Source organism: Cyprinus carpio, chromosome B11 (genome assembly GCF_018340385.1).
Source record: "Cyprinus carpio isolate SPL01 chromosome B11, ASM1834038v1, whole genome shotgun sequence".
Classification (NCBI taxonomy): domain Eukaryota; kingdom Metazoa; phylum Chordata; class Actinopteri; order Cypriniformes; family Cyprinidae; genus Cyprinus; species Cyprinus carpio.
The window spans coordinates 1111972-1126917 of record NC_056607.1 but is presented as its reverse complement, the minus strand read 5'-3'; the positions used below and the strand labels follow the sequence as shown (position 1 = coordinate 1126917).

The following is a 14946-nucleotide window of genomic DNA, read 5'->3' as shown; positions in this document are numbered from 1 at the left end:
TTTAGGGAATTTTATAATACTATGCAATATTTATACAATTTTAATGAGCTATTTTCTCCATTAGAATTAATATATTTTTTTTTATCTCTTTATTTATTTACTATTTTTTAATAAATGCAATATTTCACATTAAAGTAGAGTGAAAGCATTTAAAATCCGTTTTTTGATGTGAGAATTGGGCAATCTGGAGGCATTAAAAAAAATAAAAACTTGTGTAATGTTGCGTAACCTCTTGTATTAGCACCCTATATAGATATATACAGAGGCTTTTGGATTCCCATAGTTTTTTAGACCTCATCTCTTAATTTTTTTAGGTTTTGCATTTAGATCTATATCTAGACATTCTGAAAGATTACTTTTTGTCAAGGTTTAGTGATTTTTGGTTAGATAAGTATCAGTTTTTACATTATGATTACAGTCAAACATTAAAATCTTGTTTTAAAGGGAACACATAGAAAGCATTTTTGTTACTCAGTATTTGATAATTAAAAAATCTAACAAAATAAGGAATGAAAAGTGATCATTCAAAACACTATACAAACATTTTGTAATTAATTAATATTTTATTCAATGTACTTCAATAAATGTTAATAAAACTTCAGAAGGGAACAGCAATTATGATGAAACATAATAAACTAACAACAGCAAAAACAATCATTATCAAACAGTAGATGTCAATAATTTAAACAACTATTTTGCACTCCTGATATTCTGGAGAGTCACCCCTTGATTGCTGCACACTTTTTTCCTGACCAGTGGCTGATTTGTAGTTTGTACCACCAAAAGAAGAAGGTAAGTGTGACTATTTTTTTTGGACTCTTTAACATATCCAAATCATGTCCATGAGTTTTTTGTGTGTTCATATTGCTAATGTGACAAAAGTCACCAAGTGTCATCTCATTCCGATAAAGCTACGATTTTTAACATTTGAAAATATAAAATTTCCAGAGGGTTAAAAAATGGACCCTTGTGACTGGTTTTGTGCTCCAGGGTCACATATTTGCTCGTGACGTCACGACCCAGCAGATCTGCGCGTGTCCAGCAGAGGGTGAGCGCGCTCCTGCTTCAGCTCTGTCTGTCAGACGAAGAAGAAACATCACACGTGAAGTTTGGAGAGTGAAGACAGCACGCTTTATTTTGAGTTTAACCGGCACACAGTGAGCCTCTTCCCGCGGAGCAGCAGGATGAGTGTGTCCATGCCGCAGAAGCGCTATTACCGGCAGAGAGCGCACTCCAACCCCATCGCCGACCACAGCTTCCAGTAGTAAGCGCGCTGTGTGTGTGTGTGTGTGTGTGTGTGTGTGTGTGTGTGTGTGTGTGTGTGTGTGTGTGTGTGTGTGTGTGTGTGTGTGTGATGATGATGATGATGATGATGATGATGATGATGATGATGTGTGTCGGTAGCCCGGTGTGCCCTGACCAGATGGACTGGTCTCAGCTGTACCCGGAGTATTTCCGGCCGCTGGGCGGAAGCGGGAAACCGGACAAACACAACGCGCAGGTGGAGTTCGCTGACATCGGCTGCGGATACGGAGGACTTCTGGGTAATCTGTACTTACTTATGTAACATATTGGAGAAAATATCTAAACATTCGGTTAATATAAAATTAGAGAAGCACTAATTGCAGTTTTCTTGGCTGATTCCCATTCCCGAATTTTATTTTTATTTTTAAGTGTGACCTGTCAAGATTATCCAAGATTGGGAGAATTGTACTGTTTAATAAATTATATATATATATATATATATATATAGATTATCCAAGATTGGGAGAATTGTTTTTTGTTCTTTTTCAATTGCCAATTCCAATGCAAAAAAATTATTGACATAATAAAAATTTATTTAACAGTACAGTTCCCCCAGTCTTGGACTAAGTTACAGATATTCACTATAAATGCATTTACACTGCAAAATTTCAAATGCATAAAGAATTTTATAAAATTAATGTTTTAAATATTTTTAATGTTGGGAAAAAATGCAATGACTGCAAGTCATTCAGTCCTTCATTCAACAGATTTGTTCAAACAGCTGATTCATTCAGAAAGAGGCAAGCGACTACTGTCTTTATGAACAGTTTACTGAATCATTGACTCACTTGATTCATTCAGAAGCGTGGATTCGTTCAGTGCTCATCGCCATGGTAACTGAGGCTGAAATCAGACCAATCAGCTGTGAGCAAAGAACACGTGACCTCATGCTGTAAATGGCAGGGCATTAACAGGAATATACAGTATATTCATAAAATATTAACAATACAGACAACAGTAACCGACAATTAGTATGAGAAAGTGTTATTAATTTTTTTTCATACATTAGAAGGTTTTTTTCTAAGGAAAAAGAAGACTATCATACATTTTTACCATGATTTAGAGGGGGGAATGTCATTCAGCATTATAATAAATTTGTATAATCATTAGAGGACATTAAAAAACTCTTTTTAAGGATCACTGCAGCAGTAAAATACTAACTAATTGTAATTTTAAATTTTTGATGCTATCTTTCAAACCACTAGGTTATACCCATTTATCAGTTTTTCAGAATTATAACTCCCTTTATTTTTATATTTTAAATAAGTACAGCTCAGAATAACTGTGTTGTTTCATAATCATGAATATATCTGTAACACTGACATTATTTCACCCATATTTAATTTTTAACATTTTATTCTTTACAAAAGCAGTTTGAAACATTAAAGTAGACACTTTAATTGCATTTAATATGAATGTGTGACATGCATTCTACATGTGCTATTTTATAGTTTTGTTGTCTAACCTTTAAGAGTCTGTTTAAAAAGAATAAGGGCACTGACGTCGAGTCACTGATTAGATTAGGGCTGTGTGTTAGTCTGTGAATTTCAGTCTTGTCATGATAATGTTTGTGGTGTTGACTGATCAGTGCAGTTACATCTTAGAGCTGCACGAGGGCGACATTTACCAGCACTGCCCTTAAACAGAGCCTCACCTGCTCCTGGAGTTCCAGTCAGGATCAGTGTGTTTGCATCCTCATCACAGGGAAAGCTTGCCTAAACCTCATGGTCTGTAAATGTTAGCTCATAGTTCTGTGTAGTAATCAAGAAGTGGATGTTTGTGGAAATGTAAGCATTAAAGTCTCTAAGGCTTGTCATGTCAAATCAAACTGTGAAACCTTAAATCCTGGCCACGTTCTGAAGGAATATAATACATTATAAGGGTCTTTCTGTGTCAAATCAACCACATTTCAGAAACTTTCATGGCCCAAATTATTGATTTTGTAGAAAAAACAAAAAAAAAGATAATTGTAGAGGAGTGTCAAAATGAGAATTTCACCTGAGGTTTGGAGCCAGATTACAGGAGGATAAAAATGATTTCAAAAAGAGTGCAGCATTGTTATATTTTTACACAGAGATTAGACTAATCGCTCCGTTACTAAAATCTGTTGACTGGCGATCTTTGTTGTATTATGTGCCAGTGGTGAACAATCAAAAATGGTAAAAAGCACTTTTTTGTTTTTGTTTGTTTGCATGCTTGTAACCCAAGAAGTAGGCTATTACAGATATCTTAATTGCCTTTTAGATTTTGGTGTCTTTGTTTCTAAGGCCCTGTATGGTTCATTTCTGAGATCTCAGTACGGCTCCAGGAGTAAACCGTTAAATTTAACACATTTTCAGTGGTCAAAAATCAAATGTGGGTCGCTTTGCAAAAATATGATCATTTAACAAATAATGTCGAAACTAGAAATGTATCTTGTTTCTCTCCATCAAAACAACTGCATGCAAAATACCTGTTTGAGAGTCATTTTCCCATCTCTGAATGGTCACGTAATGACACAAAGATTGCTAAAATGTAACAGATTTTGTTCACTTTCTGAAAGTCTTTTTTATCCTCCTGTAATCTGGCTCTGAATCTCAGGTGAAAATTGCCATTTTGAGCCCCCTCTACTAAATAGTGGATTACTCCGTAAATATTCACCCATGACATCTAATTTTTTTTTTCTTGATTATTATTATTTTCTTCACCAGCACCTCCTATTGAGGGACCTCTGGTAACTCTGACCGAGTTTGCAAGGAATGACCCATAGCTGTATCTCAAATACAGATACAAATAAATGCAAATAAAAAAATGAAGAAATAAAGAAGTTGAAAAGAACATGAGGCCAGAATATGAAGGGTTGCAGGTTTTGATAGACCTGGTGTTTATAAGTACTAATACACTAGTAGTATGCATACTGATGAGCAACTAGTGAATAGTGCCCCTCTCTCTGTCTCTTTCTCTCTCTCTCTCTCTCTCTCTCTCTCTCTCTCTGTCTCGCTCCTCTCTCTCTCTCTCCTCTCTCTCTCTCTCATCTCTCGATCTCTTTCTCTCTCTCTCTCTGTCCTCTCTCTCCTGTCTCTTCTCTCTCTCTCTCTCGTCTCTCTCTCTCCTCTCTCTCTCTCGCCTCCTCTCTCTCTCTCTCTCTCTCTCTCTCTCTCTCTCTCTCTCTCTCTCTCTCTCTCTGTCTAATAGTGGAGTTATCGAAGCTGTTCCCCGAGCAGCTGATTCTGGGTCTGGAGATCCGGGTGAAGGTCTCAGACTATGTCCAGGACCGCATTCGCTCTCTGCGAGCGGCTGAGCCGGGCAGCTACCAGAACATCGCCTGCCTGCGCAGCAACGCCATGAAGTACCTGCCCAACTTCTTCACCAAGGGACAGGTCGGTGATGGCGTTTCATGGTTCTCAGTGTTTATCAGCTACTGTGTGATGTTTGTAAGAGACCCGCTGTGGAGCTTAGACTGCATTGATCTGATAAAGGAGCATTCGTGAGCGCAGCGCTGCTTTGGTTACAGCCGACAGAATCTTTTTCATTCTCATCCTTGGTTCGCAGAAAAAAAATAAATAAATTAAATTAAAGGTCACTGTGTCCCAGCAGCTATTTGTTACCATTTAGGCAATCTAATTAAAACGGTCCACTGTAAACTGTGCACTGTTCAGTATAAACGTGTGTTAAACGGTTTTATTATTCCCTCATCAGTTCTGTTACCGAATGCCAAAAATGCAGCACTTCTCTTTTAAGGGATCGTTCTCCCAAAAATGACATTTCTGTCATTTATTCATCCTCGCGTCATTCAAAAACACTTTCACATTTTCCTGAAGAGGTGTGATTGCTGTGGGTGCAAAAACAATCCACAAAAAGTAGTCTTCTGGTTCATCTGCATGGCCTTAGGCAAACTTTACAGTGTTGTTCTTGGAGGGCTTCTTCCTTGCTGTCTCGAGTCACTCTGGTTCAGTGTTTGCCTGATGGTGGACCAGTGAACACTAGCCTGAGCCGAAGCAAGAGAGGCATGTGCAAGCATGTTCCCTCGGTTTCTGAGTGACCACCTGAAATACATACATCATCAGTGTGAGTGACCAAGATGTAAAGTTTAGTAAAAAATGACAATGTATTAAACATGAGTTAATCTACAAGCACAATTCAAACTTAATGGTTGCAATCAATGTATTTTAAATGCATGTAAGTGAACCAATTTAGTTGACTAACTTTCAACATACATACATACATATACATATATATATATATACACACACACAGTACAGGTCAAAAGTTTGGAAACATTACTATTTTTAATTTTTTTGAAAGAAGTTTCTTCTGCTCATCAAGCCTGCATTTATTTGATCAAAAATACAGAAAAAAATGTAATATTGTGATATATTATTTACAATTTAAAATAATTGTTTTTAAATTTATTATACTTTAAATTATTATTTATTTCTGTGATGCAAAGCTGAATTTTTAGGATCATCATCACATGGTCCTTTAGAAATCATTCTAATACGATGATTCATTATCAAAGTTGGAAACAGTTCTGCTGTTTAATATTTTTTCAGAACATGTGATACTTTTTTAGGATACTTTGATGAATTAAAAGTAAAAAAAAAAAAAAAAGAAGCTATGTTTTTAAAATATAATTATGTTGTAATAACAATATACACTACTGGTCAGTAATTTGGGGTCAGTAATTTTTTTTTTTCTTTCTTTTTTTTTAATAAAATCAATACTTTTATTCAGCAAGGATGTGTTAAATTGATAAAAAAGTGATAGTAAAGAAAATATATTATTAGAATATATATTATTAGAATTTTTTTATTTATTTTGAATAAATGCAGTTCTTTTTAACCTTTTATTCATCAAATATATTAGACAGCAGAACTGTTTCCAACACTCATAATAAATCAGAATATTATATTAATATGTGATAGACTGGATGTTACATGTGACACTGAAGGCTGGAGTAATGATGCTGAAAATTCAGCTTTGCATCACAGGAATAAATTATTTTTTTAAAGTATATTCAAATAGAAAACTATTATTTTAAGTTGTAATAATATATCACAATATTGCTGTGTTTTCTGTATTTTGGATCAAATAAATGCAGCTTGATGAGCAGAAGAGACTTCTTTCAAAAAAACATTAAAAATAGTAATGTTTCCAAACTTTTGACCTGTACTGTGTATATATATATATATATATATATATATATATATATATAATTTTTTTTTTTTATATATATATAAAGTAGCTAAAATAAATTGTTTGCAACCACTTACCTTAAAAAAATATTTTGTATAATTTTTTTTTAGTGCATAATGAAAAGATCCTGATGTTATGTAGCCAATATCGTCATCTAGAAATGCTTGTTATCACTGGGGTACCGTGCTGAATCCAGTGAAACACAGGCCACTATTTCACCAATTCTTGGTCTTGTTGTAGCAGATCTCATCAAGCCTCGGGCAACACCAACACTAGAATCCACATGCTTTAATTTCCACACCAGAATAAATACCTAAACACTTTCCCTACAGCTCTGCCTGGACTTGTCTTCAGGTCTTCTCTGTAGCAGCTGTATACGGTGGTCTGTTTTAACAGTAGCAACCCGCTGATCCACTGAACATTAATAAACCTGGGATTTGTCCAATCCAGCAGCACACTCTCTAAGCTACGGACTCGTATACTTCAAGGACGCAACACTGAAGCAAAGAAATGTTTTATGTATAATGTCTAGTGCAAAGAAGATTGTCTAGACTTGCAGACGAGGGAAATAAAACCAGCCCTGTATGAGTTCACGGCCCAGCAGAGAAGGGTTGTGCCCTGTGGGGAAGATCCGTCATGTACCTGCACCTTAAAAACCAGGGTCAGAGGACAGATGTGTATAATGTGTAGGATGGGTCAAAAGAGACTCCCCCTGAAGAGGGTTCAGTCCTCACATCACTAACCCATCAACTGATCCCCTCTCAATCATTATTCCCAGAATAAAACAAAAAAACTTAAGTTTAGCAAATCAACGTAATCATCAACATGTAGAAACGTGCACAAACCCGAAACAACAATTATGTCATAGAGCAGACCTCTAAGGAAACCTGTTTCCACGAGGGAATAAAATATAAAATAAGGTATTTGCAAACTTTGTATCCCATAATTCTGAGTTTATATCTCACAATTCAGACCTTCAAACAAGCTTCCATCAAGGTCAGTGCGTCTCTTCAATTATCAGATAATTTGACCTTTTATGACGATTCTTTCTTTTGTTTTGAATGGTGTTCTTATTCAGCTCTTTCTGTCCTCCAGCAGTACTGTGAGCTGATACTGACGATTGAATCCTCAAAAGCCTGATCTGGGCAATTCCAGTTTAACGGATGCTTTTGTACTGAACAGAATGTGTTTGAGTAACTGCAGTTGATTAAAAAAAACTGTAGGGATGTAATGGTACACACATTCGTACCAAAACGTTTCGGTATGAGTCTTTCGGTTTGGTATGCATGTGCACCGAACAAATGCAGCATTGTTTTAACAACTGCACAAGTGGAACTTCACTGGAATCTTTCAGTTTTATATATTGTTACTTAATAAGAAACAAAGTCTCATCTTTCAAATTATATCAGTTTTTTTTTTTCATTGGAAATGTAAACAGTAAATTCTGTTCTGGGGCTCTTTGATGTGACGAGACAGATTGTTGTATAAACACCACAGTTCAAATTAGAAAATTGAGCAATTTATCCAGTAAACCACTGTTTAGTTAAACAACAACATGTTTAGTTTCCCCCCCACTGTCAAAACTGAGGTACGAGAAGAAGCTCGTTGTTTCCTGATTTGACTTTAAAAGACAATATCTCCGTTTGCATTGAACTTTCAGCATCGTAACTTTGCAGATATTGTTTATGCTCAAACAGCAACATTAAAAAAGTGAACTCGCAATCAGCCACCCCTTTAAAATGCTTTGTGCCATATTTATTTTATAGAAAATGCCATGCTTATATCCCGAATGTAGTGTTGTGTAGTTACTTTTTTTCACTAGCGAGTCGATAGCCTCACTTGACTTCACTCATGCATCATTAAATTGCAATAACTGTGCGTTGAGATGCACAAAGTTAAGGGACAAAGTCTTTCATAGCTCGAACATCAGTAAAACCACCGAAACCAAAACATGTCAGTGTCTCAGGGATGTAAATAATACCGTCACCACACCTGAACATGACAAGAGGATGAAGTGAATGAGACTGAAATGATCCTTCAGAGCCGGCGGGCTTTTGGCATGAAAGGTACGTGCACAACCCAAAAGTAAACCCACAGTTCTATTTACAGCGCCTTCTTGCTGCTTTCTTTTAGTAAAGCCTTAATTAAAACATAGTGTGTTTTCCACCTTGTGAAATGGGGCCTAAAAAGACAGCCAGAGGCCTGCTGCTCCCAGTAATTATCCTACAGTTTGTCTTTATTCATTCGCCTAATAAAAACTAGTGTGCAGAGTTATTCTAATATTAGCAGCTGATGTGAAGGGGAACGGCTGTATTCCCCCCGGCGGGACACGGCAGGAGCGCAAGGTGGTCTTAAGTGTAATAAAAGCTCACAAAGGGGGGAATTCCAGGCCAGCAGCAGGTTAGCCGACAACCCCTCACACGTCTGCTTGGGCTTCAGGGAGCAGAAATGCTGACGGTAGTGTGCAGATCATTGGGTAATCGTGCTGCGTGTAGCGTCCGTTGATATTGATCAGTGATTCCCACTTGGCAGGCTTCACATAATGACAGCCAGCTAGGGCTCATTTGGTTATCAATGGGTAAAATGTTTCAAAGTTTGACCATTTTCTACTCCAGAGCACACTAGCGTCATGACAGGAGGAGCAATGGCTTTTATTTAACATAAATGAAACATCAAAAATTTCTGCTCCACTCTTTAGTCTGGGTCACGAGGGACAGCAGCTTCTTTATAGCTGCTCTGCTTCGCTGGAAGCACAGCGTTTGAGGGGCAGAGTAGCTGACAATTTCAGCACAGGGCTACAGGTCCAAGTTCTGCCTTCTCCTGGGCCTATGAGGACACTAGCATGCATGCACAGGGGAAGAGACCGGTCTCTCGAGGAGAATATAACAGCGGTAGAGACGAGACTTCATTCGCTTCAGGTGCACCTTATCACATGCCACCAGTCCTGTTTGCAGCTGTGCCCCTTCTCGCTCACACCTACTCCCTTTGGGAACCTGGTAACGTGGGCGATCTAAGGGACAGGGTGGCTGTTTAGTCACATACAACCCCCCTCACCCCCCCAAGCATCATCCCCGTCATATGGCCGCACAGCCGGGAGTGCTACCTCCTCCAGCTGGCTCCATGTGGAGAGGGTGGAGTTTCATCATCGGATTGGTTGAATTATTCAGGATTTCTGGGAGATGTGTGTGTCTCGTTCTTTGACGTTACGCCTGGAAACAAAGATGTCGTGATGCCAAACCCCCTCACGAAAGAAGAAAACCATCACGTTTACAACTATGATGATGAGCGCTTATCAGGATCAATTAAATACAAATGAATGAAAAAAATGAAAGTTTGCTGCATATAATCTTTAAAATATGTCTAAGAGTTTTACAGACCGGTCTGTTATTGTGGGGACAGTTCCACACTCCAAAACATGATGTGGCGCCAAACTAGACGCGATTGGTTGCTTTACCTGTCAGTCATATGGCCTCTTGGACAGGCCTTGGCCATTCAAAGCAGACAAGGTTCCCAGACTTCTGCCGTGATTTCTGCATGGGGCTGAGGGTCCAGAGAATCTGGTGGTACGGGAATCCTTCCCCGCTGCCCTGCTGGACCTACGAGGACAAAAAAAGTAGACACCCACACTGACGAGTACTTGTGTGGGGAAATACCCCCAACTCTTGTTTATACTCTTAACACTGGAAATAAAAAGTGCAGACACTAGATAAGGATGAATCTTTCTAGTGTGCCTGTGTTTGTGCACACTTGATGTGTTTCAGACAGGATAAATCCACCTCAGAAGGGTGGGAACAATCATGGCCACTGACGGATTTCAAGAGGTACAACTAATCAGCATGTTGCCACCAAATGTTACATGATCCATGTTTACTTTATAGTCCCCAATATAAAGCCAAGTTTTTCGTTCTTTGGTAATAGAAGTAAAAAGAAGCTACACACTAAAAAATTCTGGGTTAAAAACAATCCAGCTTGGGTTATTCTGCAACCCAGCGCTGGGTTAATATTGGACAGCACACATGTTGGGTTAAATGTTTTTACCCACCGTGCTGGGTTGTTTTATTTAAGTCATCTATTGTTTAAAAGTTATTATATTGCTGGCTTAAATTGGGCTGGAAATTAAAAATCACACACAGAATTACTAGAGGCAACAGCAATAATCAAAAGATGAACATGTATTAAACTAAATGCTGGGTTATTTATTTTTTTAACCCAAATGCTGGGTTCAGCCTGCTGGGTCATTTTATTGGGTTACTTTTAAATAGTTTCACCCAGGTGCTGGGTCATTTTAACACTGGGTTATTGTTTTCGACCTAGAACTACCCAACATCTGGGTAAAAATATTAAAAACGACCCAATAAAGTGACCCAACGGGCTGAACTCAGAGTGGCGTTTAGATGATCATGTAAATACGCTTTCCACACAATAACAAAATAAACACACAAACAAAAAATGGTGAGAAAACATTAAAGAAAGGATCTGATCATAGTGATGTGGAGGTTTGCAGCAGTGAAATCACGTCATGTTTATGTCTACAACACTTAATACGATAGATAGCTTTAATCTAAACAACTGAACTGTATTAAATATAAAAAACAATGTTAAGTTTCCAAGTCAAAGAGGGCGGAGCCCCGGAGCCACACCCACCTGTAATCACCACGGACCAATGGTAGTTTGAAGGGGTTTACCAACTGAAGCAAACTTTTCCGGAGAGTTTACTTTGGCAAACAAACATCAAACCAACTTTTGTTTTAGCCTGATTTTGTTTGAAGTAACATCACACCAGTGTAGGTGTTAAGCTTCTTAAAAAGGACTTAAATATGATACTACTGCAGATTTCTGTCTTATTCGGTTTTGAGCTTCAGTTGAAGGTCTGTAGGTGCATTGAGTTTCGGCATTATGTCTAAGTGAGAAAACAGTTCATGTTTTTATTAATGCATTTTGTGCCAAAGCATTAAGTGAGTCACAGTTTAACCCGCATATACTGCAGTTGTGCTCACTCTGAAGTTTTGAAAAAGTGACATAAGTATTAAGAAATGGGTCCTAGTGACCATACACAAAAATCAATCAATAACTCAATCAGTCAGTGTGACACCTTGTAAGTATTTGTAAAAATTTCACTCAGAAATCTGTAGTAAATTTTACATATATATATATTTTCTTTTTGGTATATTATTATTATTCCTGCCATTAGAAAGTTATGGGTTGTGCTCTATTTTATTGTATGTGCACTTACTTGTTATTACCCAGTTACTGTAATATCTATATCAGTTATTTAGTATGTACATGTGAACAGGACTGTAAGATAAAGTGCAGCCAAGATATTGTTAGAGTACACAGTTCTGAACTGAGCAACTGTCTTCCCTAACATTGGTTCAGTTCACTGTGACACAAAGAGCTGTACAGTTCCACACACCACAAATAACTCTTCTCTGTCGTTTGCAGCTCAGCAAGATGTTCTTTCTCTTTCCGGATCCACACTTTAAGAAAACCAAACACAAGTGGCGCATTATTAGCCCTACGTTACTGGCGGAGTATGCCTACACGCTCAGAGTCGGGGTAAGAGCACTTTCCTCTTTAATGAGACATTTACAACAAATGAATGCACGATGTTGAGCACAAGGCTTTAATTGCCAGCACATTTTGCACCGGTTTAAATCCTTAATTAACCCGCAGCACTGACCTGAAAGCACCTCCCTCCCGCAGTCCTTTTTGTGTAAATTCTCTTTGTGAGGCCTCGCAGAGCATCCATTTTTATTTATTTGCTTAACATTAGTGTCATTCATATGGAATGAGAGGAAACGTGTCAGTCTTGTCATTTTATCTCTATATGACCTCTCATGTGTGCACATGTGTCTGAAGGTGTGTGTGTGTGTGTGTGTGTGTGTGTGTGTGTGTGTGTGTGTGTGTGTGTGTGTGTGTGTGTGTGTGACGGCGCTGGGGGAGGTCGATGAGAACAGAACAATGCCAGGCCTGTGTTTGTGATGGTGGGTTATTAATACAGACTGACTGCACAATCAGCAGTCTGAGTGCTGTGCCCCGCTGGGGGTGGGTGGGTGGGGGGGGCGTCTGGAGAGGCCAGAGAAAGACAGAAGAGCCACTTCAGCAATGTATATGGAGATTTGGCCACAGTGAAGATGGAAGCAGGGTGAGGACAAAGGTAAGATGAGGTATGCTGAGTGAATGGAGGCTCGATCAACGTCAAATAAAGTTTCCCACTGCTGGTAAGAACCAAGGGGCTGCTGAATACCTGTGTCACTTCCCAGAATCTTATCTTCCGATTATTCTGTGCGCGCTGTCTACAGAGTAAACGCCAGTGACACGGCCGATGTTTGCTATGCTGCTATTTTGACCCCCTCTGTCAGGGAAATCTGTTACGGTTCAAAGTATTTAAGGCAGGACTGCGGCATTGATTTTCATGTAAAATGTGCTGGGCAAGAGTCAAATCAATAGTTCAGATGAAGCGATGCAGAGCTGTGTGTCGTGTGTGCACGTCCTGAACCGAGAAATTAATTCTCACTTGAAGGGGTCAAAATGCACTTTTAAATGTTGTTTGAACATAAATGTGTGTGTACACATCCACCCAATTATGATAAAAATCCACACAGTTGTATTTTTTAATCTTTATTAATAGTATCCCCTTTTCCAAATCAGACCCAGGCCCCTCCCACGATTGTTGATTGACACTGGTGTTTTACTTAAGCTCCGCCCTGAGTGACTGTCATCAGTCCTCCATTGTTTCACCGCCGGAGCAGATGTAGACAAGAATGACTCCTGAGTGAATGAGGTGTTTTGTTGTTGGATGTAATAATGAACAAAGCAGTCGTCATTTACTCCTGAAACCTGAGCCGCTGAAGACGCAGGGGATTGCGTTTGTTTTTGAAGAGAATGCGCCCCCAAACTACATAAATGCGTTTATCTTCACACGGATCATTCATGATCCAGCCTCACATACAGAAGAAGTGTGTGTAAGGGTTTTTTATGCATCTTTGTGAATCTTCTTTCTTAATAATGTGCTAGTTAGCAAGTTCCGCGGCTCGTCACCCCACGGAAGAGAGGGGCGGAGTCAGCGGAGCTCATTAGCATTTAAAGGAACATGCACTAAAACTTCCTGATGAAAACAGAGCTGATTTTGACAGGGTAAGAGGGTGTTGTTTTACACAACCTTTGAGGAATTGTAACCAAAGTATGTTATAGACTTTTCATTAAGACCCTAAAGAATCATATCAACTTCCTATGACCCCTTTAAACATTGAGTGAATGAACGTGTGGTGGCCAGTCATTCAGTGTGTTTTCTGTTCGTCTTGGTGTTCCTGTGCAGGGTTTAGTGTACACAAATACTGATGTGGAGGAGGTCCACGACTGGATCGTCAAACACTTCAGCGATCATCCTCTCTTCTGCAGAGTGTCTGAGGAGGAACTGGTACGTTTACCTCTGACGGTTCATCTTTTAACGACTTAAGACCTTGTTTATTAGGCCTGAATTCCTGAATGCAGTAATCGTATTAAAGCAGAAGATTGTGGCTGTGATTGTATTTGTGTGTGTCGGGTTGGTTAACGTGATATTTGGGCTGATTGCGTCGCAGGCTGATGACATCATCATCGGCCATCTGGGAACATGTACGGAGGAGGGAAAGAAGGTTCAGAGAAACGGAGGCAAGAATTTCTTAGCAGTTTTCCGCAGGGTGGAAGATCCTCAAACGTGACGCTCCTCGAATGAAGCCGTCGCACTGTAATTGCTTCTATTTCCGATGATTTGACTATCAGCAAGCAAAATGAACACTGTTCTTGACGTTTTCTTTATATTAAATGTTTATTATATTAAGTGACTCTTTCTTTTTTTTGTGTCTGAACTGATTATTTTCCTATCGATGCAAATAAACATAACATCTGGAGAAGACAAAAGCTGAAACAAATCCAGCATTAAGACGCTTTTAACTCAAATACAGAGTCTATAATCCATAATAACACTTCCTCCAGTGAAGAAGTGTTCTGGTGTGTATCAGGAGAGAAATCTGCACAGATCAAGCAGCGTTTTAACAGCTCTAAACAAATATGTGTCTGGATTTTGATGTGAGAGACAACAGCAGATGCACTTTTTCACTGGAGGAAGTGTTATTATGGATTATAGATATAGATATTTCCAAATACAATTTTTTATTTAGTTATCAAATAACCTTACAATAATCACATGATCCAGGATTAACTTTCTTATATGCACGTACACACACACAAATATATATATATATATATATATATATATATATACAATTTAATATAAAATACAGTGACATTCAAAATGACTTTTAAGTTACAATACATTGAATTAAGGAATATAATTTTGAGGTAACGGGCGAACTATTCTTTAAAGAGCATTGTCAAAATCCAAATCCAAAGTGACTGAGATTGTTGTTTCCAGACACGTATGTTCGTATGGTCACATGTACCTGAGCAATGACAGAGTAAATG

General features: G+C 38.4%; 1 protein-coding gene across 1 annotated transcript; it reads left to right on the top strand.

Annotated features, from left to right (window-relative positions):
- The first annotated feature begins 1057 nt into the window (after positions 1 to 1057).
- Positions 1058 to 14302, top strand: mettl1 (methyltransferase 1, tRNA methylguanosine). The gene is made up of 6 exons (XM_042733512.1): positions 1058 to 1264; positions 1405 to 1544; positions 4480 to 4664; positions 11923 to 12036; positions 13799 to 13900; positions 14064 to 14302. Exons 1-6 carry the CDS (start codon positions 1185 to 1187, stop codon positions 14181 to 14183), a joined length of 741 nt encoding a protein of 246 aa, XP_042589446.1. The 5' UTR covers positions 1058 to 1184; the 3' UTR covers positions 14184 to 14302.
- The last annotated feature ends 644 nt before the right edge of the window (positions 14303 to 14946 follow it).